Source organism: Hipposideros armiger, unplaced genomic scaffold, assembly GCF_001890085.2.
Source record: "Hipposideros armiger isolate ML-2016 unplaced genomic scaffold, ASM189008v1 scaffold_265, whole genome shotgun sequence".
Lineage (NCBI taxonomy): Eukaryota > Metazoa > Chordata > Mammalia > Chiroptera > Hipposideridae > Hipposideros > Hipposideros armiger.
The window spans coordinates 779858-793161 of NW_017731615.1; the positions used below are offsets into that span (position 1 = coordinate 779858).

Consider the following 13304-nt stretch of genomic DNA (forward strand, 5'->3'; position numbering starts at 1 on the left):
TGTGTGTGTGTGAGAGAGAGAGAGAGAGAGAGAGAGAGAGAGAGAGAGAGAGAGAGAGAGAGAGGGAGGGAGAGAGACACATATGAGTAGACAGATAAAGGCGTACAGCACAATTGGCAATCCAGCACTCTTTCTTTTTCTTTCTATCTGAGCTGATAGAAACAAAACCTATTGGAGACCCTTCCTATTTCTCCCAGAATACATTGTAATGACCTTCTCTCTGGTTAAAGAGTACTGTGGGATTATTATTTACAAGTTTTCAAACTGTTCGTCTTAGCACTCCTTTAGGCTATTTCTATCTTTCTATTTCTATCTATCTTTCTTTTTACCTTTTTTCTATCTTTCTTTCTACTATTTCTCTCTTTCTACGTTATAGAAATAAGCTGATAAGTTGAATTAACAAAAATATTTTTGTTTTGTTTTCTTTATTTTTCTATAGCATAGAGAAGACTATTTGTATCCTTCCAAAATAAAGTTTCATTAAAGCCTTTTTCCTTATCCTATCATCACTGCATCTTTCATTTGATATTGTTTAAGTGCATGCTAGTGTACTCAAGAGAGTACAGTTGACCTTGAACAATGTGCGTTTGAGCTGCATGAGTACACTTACATGCAGATTTTTTTCAATACATGTACAGTCGGCCCTCCATATCCCCAGGTTGTGCATCTGCCGATTCAACAAACTGTGGATTGAAAACAGTATTTTCAATCTGTGGTTGGAAATCCATGGATGCTGAGGGCCAACTTAAGTTATATGCGGATTTTTAACAATGTGGACGGAGGTCAGCACCTCTAACCCTCACCTTGTTCAAGGGTCAACTGCATTGACCAGAGTCTTCTTGATGGGATACAGGACCCATGAAAAATCGTACTGTGCCCACTCCTCTCTCTTGACTTATTTTTATACGAGGTAAATAAGGCTGGAAGGAACCCCAAGATTAGCCTACCTCAAGGTACCAAAAATACAATTATTCACAAAAGCAGTATGTGGAACTCTATGGCAAAGGAAAAGATACATTTGGTAGAAAGAGCTTTTTGGAGCCATATGTATTAACGGGTAAAGGCTTTTATGGAGCTGGGTGGTGGTGGTGGAGCGTGGTGGCTAAGAAGGCATTCTCAAGCCCAAGTTCCACCTTTACCACTTAACACCTGTGTTATCTTGAGCAAGTGACTTGACCTCTCTGTTCCCCAGTGTCTTCCACTGCAAAATAGGGTTAAAAGTGTATCTTCCACATAGAATTGTTGTGATGGTTAAATGTGTTAAAATACGTAAAGAGTAGTAGAATAGTACGTATTAAAAAAAAAAAGAATAGTACCTGACGTATAGCGTATAGAAGTCATTTAATAAATGTTAGCTCCTGTGGTTGTTATTGTGGTTGTTATTACTTACATGGGAGGGGCGGGGTTAGGCCATAGCAGCTCCTTGTACATAGATGACTCTGGCCTTTTGGGATCAAATGCTACCACCGTATTTTCTCCCCCCACCTTCAGCCACCTTGGTCATTACGGAGCTTCAGCCTCCTACATGACCCCACCCATGATATTTAAGGTCACCTCTCCCCTTTCACGGGACCTATGGTCACCCTACATCCTCGCATCCCTCATCTCTATGAGACTCCAGCCTTCCTGCCTTGACAGATGAGTCTTGTGTTGTATTAGAGAGAATTCTCCTCTAATTGGCCCAATAATTTTAGTTAAATACACTTCTCTGACATCTTATGAAGTTTATGTAAGGGAAGTTATGCTATAATTGTGTGTTCAAACAAATACAAGCAACCTTCTAGTTTATTGTCATATAACCTTATAAATAATATGTACTTATGTATTTATAATTTGTATTCACACACATTATTATATTTATAATTATGTACTTGTAAATAATAATCCCACAGCACTCTTTAGCCAGAAGGAGTATCATTACAATGTATTCTGGGGAAAAAGGAAGGGTCTCCAATAGGTTTAGAATTGTCCCTCAAACCCCTGACTGTGAAAGATGGAAAAATTTTAAGCGTGTTGGAAAGGTAGTGATAGGTTGGGATGATTTGTTGGGGGAGGACCATACAGCTGATTTGCATAAAGCTAAAAGAATGCCAGCTTTTTCATTATTTTTGGAAACATAGTTATTTTTCATAACAATGTGTTAATATAATAGATTATTATTGTTATATATAAATGACTTAATAAATATTTTTTAAATTCTTAAAATGAGTATTGATAGTTATCACTCACAGAAACAAAAACTCTTTGGAGGTGTATAGGAGTGCTAAGACTAACAGTGTGAGAACTACTGATCTACATTATCACACATACCACACTTTGATCATATCACTGTGCTCTGGCTCTGTAAGAGAAGAATTTAGGTCATGAATGCGTGAGTTCCAGGCAATAATACGCTATCTGATGTGTAGTAGCTCTCAATAAATAATTTTGGAATAAAGGAACTAATATACACGTGTGCATGTGCCCACACACACACAGAGTTTGAACAAAAAAGGCAATTTAATCTTTATTTCAGCTAGCCTAATGTCACCTGATGTGGGTAGTATTCACAACGTACTATTAGCTAAACTAACAGTACTCTGAAAGTTTAAATGACTCTTAAAAACTCTAATTCTGTCGCTTTTTTTGAACTGTAAAAATTTTATCTAAAGGATGTCTGTGAATACTTTAAAGTGAACAATTAGAACCCTGTACCTGAGGACAAAACACCTGAGATCTGGCTCAGGTACCTACTGGCTGTGTGGTATCAGTGAAGTACTGAATCTTTTTGAGCCTGTTTCCTCATCTGTAAAATGGGGGGCACTGGACTAGATGGGATCTAAGGGCCTTTTGAAGACTGAGTCTGTGCTTCTAATCTGTGTGGAAACTCTTCTCTTTTTCTCTTTTCCAAGCAGATGTATTTCAATAATACTATTTTCCGTCTTCTTGGTTCTAATGATAGTGCAGCCGCTGGGTTGTTACCCTCTGCTGACTCGCTGCCCTGAAGTTCTCTGGGAGAAAATGGCTATTTGCTTGCTCATTCAGCATGATAAATTCTCCACATGGAATTCCTTTTTTTTCTAAAAAATATTGACTTTGTTATTACTAAAGAACTATATGTTCCCTACAGAAAATTTAGAATGTTTAGATAAACAACAACTCAATAATCACAGGTAATCTTTTGAATAACCTTAGCATTTTACATACAGTCCCATCTAACCACGTGCATTTTTGTTTCAGATATGTGATTTACAAGGAGGTCTTACTAAACAGGAAAGCCCTTAGATCTAATCTAAACACAGGATTATAACAACATTTTCAGCTTTGCACTTCAGCGTTAGAGAGCCAACCCTTTTCATTGGAACTTTATGGATGTGTTGGGAATTGTTGTTTATTAAAAGTTATTGTTAGGGCCGGCCGAGTGGCTCAGTTGGCTAAGAGTTATCTTAGGAGTGTGAGCTCTGAGCAAGAGGGCTGCTGGTTCGATTTCCACATGGTCCAGTGACGTTGTGCCCAAGTTGAGCTGCCGCTGAGCTGCCAACAGGTGACAGGATGGCTCAGCTGGTGAGAGCATGTGCTCCTAACAACAAAACTGCCTGTTTGATGGTGGGCTATGCCCGCCCACAACGAAGACTGAACTTGGCACTTTGAGCTGAGCTGCCACCCGGATGGCTCAGTGGATAGAGCATGTGCTCTAAACAACAAGGCTGCTGGTTCGACTCCCACATGGGATGGTGGCTATGCCCACCCTCAACTAAGATTGAACACAGCACCTTGAGCTTAGAGGCCACAAGCTGCCAACAGGCAGCCAGATGGCGACTGGCACCCTCCACAACGAAGACTGAAGAACAACAACTTGGCTCATCCCCCTCCCCAATTCCCCAGCACTGTTCCCCTCCCCTAACTCCCCAATTAAAAAAAAAGTGATTGTTAGCTCCAACAAGGTCAGGGGAAAGTCTGAGCTGTACAAAAAAAGAGAAGAAATGAGAAGGGAGAGAGAAGAAGAGATGAAGGAAGGGGAACAAAAGGAGAGAGAAGTGGAGGACAAGAGAGGGAAGGGGCTAGGAGAGGAGGAAAGAGAAGTAAAAGGCAAGAAAGAAGGAGTAATCAAGAGAGAGAAAACAAGGACTAAAATGTGAGCACAGAAGGTAGGGATAAATATCTAAAACAGAGGTCTGATGGGAATGGTTGAAGTTGTGTGGCAGAGGGTGGGTGGGGTCCTCACAGAGGCTTGGGAAATGAGAATGAGTAGCAGTGGATGTTACTATCTTTTGTTTTGCCTCTGAGGACCTTGTGGGAGGAAGTCTGTTAGAAAGGTAGTATGGCATAGTTCACAGGTTGGCCTCTGGAACAAGATTACTCAATATCTGTTTAATGGCTTTATGGCCTTTAATACATGACATAACTCCTCTCTCTTTGCTTCAGCCTCTTCATCGGTACAGCAGGGACATTTGTGATGATTAATTGACTACCTAAGTTATTAGAAGAATAACTTAGAAGGTAGTCAGCACCCGCATGTTCAGTATTGTTATTTTTAATACTGGATATGAAAAATCTACAATGAAGCCATTAAACTATCATAATCCTAAGTCCTAAGGTGTGACATCTCAGGTCCTTGGTTTGGGGTTTAGAGGCAGATAAAGATCTGATCACATCCAGTGCTCCTGGAGGATGGGGGTGATGAAGTCAGGGTCTCACCAGGAGGAAGCTAGCAAAGCTTTGGGGCAGTGGGGTTACCTGGGAGGACCCTCAACTTCACTCCTGACCACTGAATTTGAGTTCATTGTCTTTTCTATAAAAGGAGAGTGTGGGAATGTTATAGCATAGGATTGTTTAAGGATTAAATAAGTTCCTGGCACATAAGTGTCAATTAAGATCAACCTATTATTAGTTCCAGGTTATCCCCCACTCTTTTAATCATTCCTATTTTTATTAGACTTTGGTGATAAGCATTTCAATTTTGTTCTGCTCTTAAAATTGTCAATCATTTCTTTTTATAAACCAACAGGGAACAACCGAACTGAAAGCCTCTGGATTTGTTGGAGGAAACCCTTTACCTTTATGAGACTCAGGGATCTTTCTGGGTCCTTCTTTTCCCAGTTGGACCCACTGCCAATAGTATTTGAAGAAATTGGGGATTCAGCTCAATGTGTTCATTCTACATGCTACTGAGTTCAGGATAGAACTTCCCACCTGGTCGGTTTTATTGTAGATGATACCATCCTATGCCCTTTTTTGCTTTCTCATTCCACGGACAGCGTTTTACCTTTATTCTGGGACAATTTTATCAGGAATAGTTTTATATTCTAAAGACATCCCATTCAACCTTTAGAAAAGAAGCTAAATATCTCATAAAACATTTCAGTATTTGAGTTTTCTTGCAGAATCAGAGTTAAAACTCCCTTAAACCAGATCATTTCTCTTCCATCTTTCTTCTAAAAACACCTGCCGTATCTTCCCTCCTGTCAATTCCTTATACTGTAGGTAGGAATGTGGGTAAATGCATGAGGAAGCAGAGTCCAAAGCACCATTTTTAACTCCCTAGCATTTTGTCTTGAGCCTCTGGGTCTTGGTGGCACCATAAGTCCATAGATATGTGGTTAGAAAAGGTAGATTGCATTTGGATGCTAGTGTGTGAAAATCTAAATGAGTCTTTTTATATAGGAACTAGTCATAAGAACTAAGCACAAATGGAAGATTGAATATATATGTTGGTAGTTATACATATAACACCCCAATGCATAATTCTGCTTCTAGATGGAGTTCTAATTTTACCAGGTAAGCCTAAACACAGCTTTCTGTGATTACTCATTGGCAGCCGTTGCTAATGTAAAGACTGGTTTCAAAGCGTGAGTCGCGTTTTGAAAAGTTAGGCCAGATTTTTCTTTTCTTTTCTTTTTTTTAGCTGAGCCATCCTGCTACCTGTTGGCAGCTCAGTTCGGGCTGGACTCGAACCGCTGTTGCTCAGAGCTCAAACTCTTGAGCGAGCTCTTAACCAACTGAGCCACTCGGCCGGCCCTAGGCCAGATTTTTCTTAAACTCATGTCTGTTGTTAGAGAAATGTGACCCCTTCAGGCATGCTGGTGGAATAAGGAGGTAGGGAAATCTTTGCCAGCCTGCACGGTCAGATGCTGCCCCCTCCATGTTGCCTCCTCTGATGATCTGAGATAGAAGCCATGCCTCCCTCCTCTGACTGCCCCAAGCAGCTGGTGCCACCTCTCATGTGGTGACTGTGTGGGGAAGTTTCTCATCCATTTCCCCTGAAGTACCTAGCACAGGGCTATATACTTAGTGTCTAATGAAAATAGTTTAAGTGAATAAGATAAAAGTTCAAATTGGAACGTGTTGATTAGGAATAGTGTTTAAAGATCATTTAGCAAGTCCTAGTTTTACACCAGGCTTTAAAATATATTTTCTCTTGAAATTCTCACGTGAACCCAAGATAGACATTACTGTCCCTATCTAATAGGTGAAGAAGCTGAGCTTTAGAGACGTTTGGTAGCTCACTTATGGTACTTTATACTATTAGTGAGAGGTAGATGGCGCCTGGACTCCAATTCACTTTTGCCTGATTGTAGCGACTGTTGTTCTCTTAACATGATCCACACTGGTTCATGATAAGCATGTTCTTTTATTCTCTTTTAATATACCCTCTCCTGTCCCTCACAATTAATCTTCATTTGAATGTTTTTTTTATATTCTACTTTCCACTAGGGACTTAAATTGCTAGCTCAGCTGACCTTTCATGGGTTGCCAGCGAGTCTCTCTCCAGATTCAGGTGCTGAGTCCACCAGCTTCTAGCCACATAGCATCGCGCAGGTCTTCTCACCTCTCAGAGCCCCAGTCTTCTAATCTGTAAAATGGGGGTGACAGTAGTACCCATCTCACAGGGCCTTTATGAGACCCAAATGGTCTATTGGAGGTAAAATACCTTTATAACGTCCTGGCACATAGTGAATACTCTGTGACGATTGCTTATGGTTTCAGCTAACATTGTTCAGATGAGATCATTCACTAAATCCTTTCATCCTGAAATAGTAAGAAAGAAGTAAATACCTTTCAATGGTTTAAAATATTCAACAGCAGAGACGGACCCATTTTTTCATCAATATACTAAAAATAGTTCACTTTTTAAATGCTCTTCAGTAGGTCCCTGTCTGAAAGCCCCTAACTTGATCTAGATTCGGTCAGACATCGCACTTGACTTCTCTGTCTCCTGAGAAATGTATATCATCCTGGGGGTGAACACACACACACACCCATGTACACACACACACACACACACTCTCTCTCTCTCTTCCTCTCTCTCTCTCTCTCTCACACACACACACTCACATCCAGACAATAAACACCAAAAGGAAGTTAGCCGTTCAGGTCACGGGCTGAACTACCTCCTGAGCACCAAGGGCCACCTCTGTGATTGAACTGAGTCAAACTCCTCTATTATTGAGACTCTGGTAGAATGGGCTCATTCAAGCATGTAACCGCCTAAATTTTTTCCTTTAAGATTTCCTGTAACTTAGAAATGAAGTTTACAGTGATTTTTGCGTGCTAAAAGAAAATTGTTCTCCTTTTACCCTTACTCACGTGTATGTTTATTGTTAAGCATCTAGCCTCACCACAGATCCCCTTTCAGGAAAATTAACAGAAAATGGTGAGTGTGAAGAGGGAAGGACTTAGAGCTTAGAGAATCTGACCGCACTGCTGAGACTGGGACTGGGAAGAAATGTTGCTTCTTCTTCATCCAGGTCCAAAAATGTGTTTCTAGAGCACTGTTTCTAGATGTCAGTGTGGTGTCATGAGAGAAACAGACTTTGGAGTGAGATGTGAGTTCAAGTCCCAACTCGCCACTAGGCAAGTCACTCTCTTAGACCATCAGTTTCCTCATCTGTAAAATGACCATAATCAGTACTACTTCACACAGCATCTACTTCCTATTGTATACATGTCCTTTCCCCTTTTAGAGAAATAGTTTTCAATTTCAATTTGGTCTAAAAATTATATAACTCTATAAGAAACCACCCCTAGGTTTCAGCGCCGTAAGGCAGAGGCCATAATCTTGTTTCCTACTATATCATTGTTTCCTGGCCCCATATCTGATGCAAAAAGTGTTCCCCTTTTTATTCCTACCTCACACTACAGCCTTGGCAGAGGGCGATGGTCATCACCCCCACAGTTTATATTTAACCAAACTAGGTTTGTTGTTGGAAAGAAATAGGTAGGAACAGAAGAGACATAATGGGTATTCTTAACCTTGTCATGAGATTGTGGCTATTTGCAAGACTCAAATGTAAATTTAATATAATCTTCAAATGTATGTTAACCAGATGAAAACTCTATCAAATTTTTTTCACAAACCTGTAAATGTACATTTGCATTCACTTTCTCTGTGCTTTCTTAGTCTTTAAAGAGATTGATGCTTTACAAAGTTTAAAAGTAAGATTTTTTTTTCCAAAGCATCTCATTAAGGAACTTTCAAAATGCAAATGACTTGAAAATGGGACATGTGCACTGCCAACTGGTGGTAACAGGGCTAAAGGCTGTTCCATTTTCTCCTAAGTTGGGTGACCAGGGCTTCTACTGAGGGTTGGATCCTAGCATGGCTCCAGTCAAGAGCTTACAGGCTCTCAGAGCATGTAGCAAATATGAGTATAGTGAGGGACCCACCTGGAAGGAAACAATTAAGAGGGTGGCCTGGGAGGACTGGGTCACCCTCAGTGTGCCCTTTGGAGAACTTGGCAGGAAGGCGAAAGGTAATGGAAGAATGGGGCAGAAAGGGACCATAAGGACACTAGTGGTAGAAAATGACGGGGGAGAGACTGAACAGGTAAGAGACTTTAGGGGGAGTTTGAACAATAAAAGCTAAAATGTGGCCTTTCAAACGCTTGTAATTCAGCCTGTAGCAGTGAGTTGAATGTGCATAAAATGTGCTTTTTACATAACGTGATGGCAGCATTGGATTGTGTCATGAACACAGTCTAATTTCACAGTCAACTTTGACACTCGGTAGCTCAGAATATTAGAGAAACAAACATAGTAGGTGAAATACTAAGAACAGGAACAAAACTGGGTGCAGACAGAATTCTGATACAGGCAGAATACATTTCACAGGAAGATCCAACTCTTTATTGAGTGTAAAACTTTTTAAAAAATGATCAAAATTACTTGAATTCAGTAGGCCAGTGCGTAGGCACGCTTTATGTTATGCTGAAATTTTTGCTGCAATATTATCTTTTTATTCCCAATAAAGTGCAGAACTTATTTGTTAAAAGAATGAATGAGTAACCAGCAGTTGTTGTGCTAGGATTTGATCCGTATTACAAAGTAAATAAAATTTTGTATTTCCCCCCATTTTTCTATCTTGTTACTTACATCAGCCTCATTTTCCTTCATTCGCACCACAAAGACTCAAGCCGAGCTTCTGAAAATGAGCATTACATGTTTGCCATATGCGTCCACGTGTGAAGTCTCCTGCACATCTCATGGCTCGGTGTACTGAGTGGTATTTACTTGGACTTTCTAAAAAGAGTGTCTCATGATACAGGGACAGTAAAACAGTACTCTGTTCATCACACAGAGCACTGGGGACAGCACACACATAAAGGGGCTGGGAGAGGTGGAGGAATAGCAAGTGACAAAGGTATCAAGCATCGGATGGACTCCAGTTTCATTTGCTTTCATGATTTCTCTTTATATTCTTGTGCTGCACATACAAGCAGGAGGGAACATGGAAAGCTAAGATCTCCTAAGAGGGATGAGAGCTTAGCTTTGTATTACAAGTTACAAACTCAGGGATGTCTCAGGTTTCATTGTGACTGAGAAAACTTTTTAGCTCTGGTAAGAAGAGTTGAGAGAAAATGGGCAACAAATGAAAATTGGTGAGGGTGGGATACAATTTGGAGGGAACCCAGAGAGAAGCCTTGAGATGACCTCTTCCCTTTATACCAGACAGCCTTGGTTTTGCTGTATGGCTCGGCTCTGCAGAGATCATCCAGAAAGTTTCACCTGGGAACCATGGGTTTTGCCTAATTTGCATCTCATGGATTTCAGCTGACTCTGTAATCATAGTTCTGTTAGGAAATCTGACACACATTGTTTAAAGCTCTTTGACTAAGACTAGCCATTTACAACGAGGTACCCAAGGCAATCACATACATGCACATTGTTTTGTTTGCTTGCTTTTTCTTAGGAAGAGAAGATAATGAATAGTTATATTTCAGATAACATCTTGTACTATTTGTCTTCTTGGATGTAACCAGTTGTTTCCAAAATAATTTACTTTCTGAATTAATTTTTCCCCAAACCAACTTATATATACAGATATAACAAGTCAAGTCCAAATTCAATAGTAGGTACTATTTAATGCTATAAAATACTATTTTCATCTCACAATTATCAACCCTCTAGACTCTGATATTCTGATGAGGTTCTGCAGGTAATATTTCTGTAAGGACATTTGGTTACCAAAGGGTATCTTAATTTTTCACAGAATTTAATTATGAGAGTATCCAGAATTAGGGCTTCATTTCTAACAGACCAAATATAGGAGAAAGGGCAAAAGGAATTACTTAGCATGGATTCCCAGCATTTAGAACAAGCCACAATATGAGAAAATTAGAGATTTTTCAAAAGAATGGGTGTGATTGTCCTTTGATCCTTGGCACCATTAGGGATATTTTCAATAGGAAAAACTTTGGGTAGCATTTAGGGACGTGGGAAAACATATGACACCCCACCACGTGGGGTGATAGGCTTGATAGGCTAACCGCGCACCAGAACATGGCTGACTGTGGGCCTCTGTGCCCACAGCTCGGCTGCGTTCTCTCTTTGACAGACAGGAGTGCGTTTCTGAGTGTTGTCTGCCTTTCTCTGTGCCATCTTCCTCAATTATTCTTTTTCTAATAATTATTTTGGGACCAATCAGTTGCTTGAATGAAAGGGTTATGAATCTTGATGATCTCTATGCGAAACCTTAACAAAATGTAGCCTTCTGAGAAGCATGATCAAGACAATGAATTTTCACCTATTCTCACATCAGTCTCAAAATAGCCTCGGGCACGCATTACAAATATTAATCCAAAAAAATCAAAAGGCAAATCTGAAGAACAGGTGAAGTTTAACAGAGAAAACGTCCCAAGCCATCTCCATTTGAGTCTAAATGTCCGAGCCTGTGTTTGCTCCTTTCGGCCTCCAGGTGGTGCTGTTTACCCGGACATGGAAAGCAGGCACCCAATCCGACTTGCTTCCCTTAGGCTCATAGCTGGGCTTTCATTTTTTTTCAAACTATTTTCCGTTTCTACAGATGTGGTCTTTTAAATGGTCAATAAATTTTTATAACCACTATTTGAAAAATTGCAAGATTATTTTGATTTGTGCTTCCTAGCCAAGACAATGTGTGTGTGTGTGTGTGTGTGTGTGTGTGTGTGTGTGTGTGTGTGTATATATATATATATATATATATATATATATATATATATATATATATATNTATATATATATATATATATATATATATATATATAACACATATATTTATTTCAGGGACACACCCGGAGTCAGGTGTTTACATTGTTCATTGGGCCCACATTCTCTACTCTTCCTGGCTTCTTAGAACCCAGGAAGAAGCCGCAAACATCTGGGCTGTCAGTAGAAGTCTTCCAAGCCCCTGAAAACACTGATGGGACTGAAAAATAGATTTCTGGTTCGGTTTAGGCAGCTCAACTCCATAGGCTTCTGCGTAAAGAACACCATCTTTACAGAGGTGCTTTTATCCCCCAAAGCCAATGAGCGTTCCTAGCAGATCTGACCTGATGCTTTGCTGAGGGGAGCTCGCCAGACACCGTGACAAGTGTTTAGATGATTTGAGGTTACCTTTATAATGACACCTTGGAGTCCAATCCAAATTTCTCAGAAAAGTGTTCCTTGGGGGCGGGGAGGGAGGAAGGAAAGGGGGACTGACACGGAATCCTCAATAGTTTCTTTCCATTTTGATAGATTTTAATGCCAGGAATAGTGGAAAATCCGTTCTCCAGTGTGGAGCTGGGACAGGAAGGCAGTGGAATTTTCCCATGGGTGAAGTTTGGAAATTTTAATATTGGCTTTTTAAAAGATAACCAACTAACGTGCTGTTCTTGTCCTTTTTTCCCCTTTTCTTCATTTTTTGTCACAAGGGATTTGTAAACAAGCTGGATGAATTCATTCAATGGCTAAACGAAGCCCTGGAAACCACAGAAAACTGGACACCCCCTAAAGCAGAGATGGATGGTCTCAGATTGTACCTGGAGACACACTTGGTAAGCGAGAAAGTGTTGCTTTTGCTGTTAGTAAGGGATGGATTTTAATGCTCTGCTTGTTTGTTTATGGAGAATATCAATTTTATTTATCAGAAGTCATTATATGCTAGTGAGACCCAAGTTTTAGTGGGGTAAACTGCAGAAGCTGAACATGAATAGGCATTTCAAATAATACTATGAAATCCAAATTCTCCATATTTCAAGCTATTTTTTTTCCAAAACTTTTTCTGGAAAGGTAAGTGAATATTTTTAAAATAACCTCAGAAAATTTTATTAGACCCTTGCTCTCTCCACTGCTGATTGAAGGTTTTCCCCTTCTTAAAAATATAAATGAAAGAGATAATTTTGATGACCATTCTAAGCTTTCTAGAATTCTTGTAAAATTAATGAACCTCTCATTATCAAGAGGGTCTACTTTATCTGTTCTACACTGGGTTATTTTAATAAAATATTTAAAACGATGATCTCCATCATTTTCACTGCTATGTGGGTTTTTCAGCATATAATTAATACAACTGTCATTACATTCGTCCCTGGGCACAGGGAAAACCGTGGAAGGGAGGTGGAAAACACTTGGATGAATATGCTTCTGAATATGTTAGAAGCAAGAATTATAGACTGGGGGACATTTGATGAACCTCATGAGGTTTTTACTGAATGCTTCAAATGGCCGATATCAATTATGAAGGGGTGGGAACCAAGTAGTGGAGTGTGATAAAGCATGAAGAAAAAGCACGTTGTCATAGGAAATGAAAATTCGAGCTTTAAGGATCTCATCTTTATTCCTTTCACTGATAGCATAAAAATCGACAAAGGCAGTGAACACGGATCCTTGGGTACCCAACTGTGGGGTTGATTTTCGGCCCCTCTCACACACTCAGAATTTGGATGGAATAAGCATTGTGGGAGAGTCCTGCGTGTGTACGAATTCAAAGGGTTCCAGGCTGTTCCCTGTGATATTGAGAGGGGAGAGAGAGCAAGACAGAGAGAGGGAGACAGAGGAGAGAGAGAGAGAGAGAGAGAGAGAGAGAG

The 13304-nt window shown here is 40.0% G+C and overlaps 1 protein-coding gene across 6 annotated transcripts in view; it reads left to right on the forward strand.

The window, feature by feature from the left end:
- AKAP6 (A-kinase anchoring protein 6) overlaps positions 1 to 13304 on the forward strand; it is a 473754-nt gene that overhangs the window by 212931 nt on the left and 247519 nt on the right. For all 6 annotated transcript variants that reach the window (XM_019656775.1, XM_019656773.1, XM_019656770.1 and 3 more), the window contains one exon: positions 12150 to 12272. In XM_019656775.1, coding sequence (XP_019512320.1) covers positions 12150 to 12272 — 123 coding nt within the window. The remainder of the gene's footprint in view (positions 1 to 12149; positions 12273 to 13304) is intronic.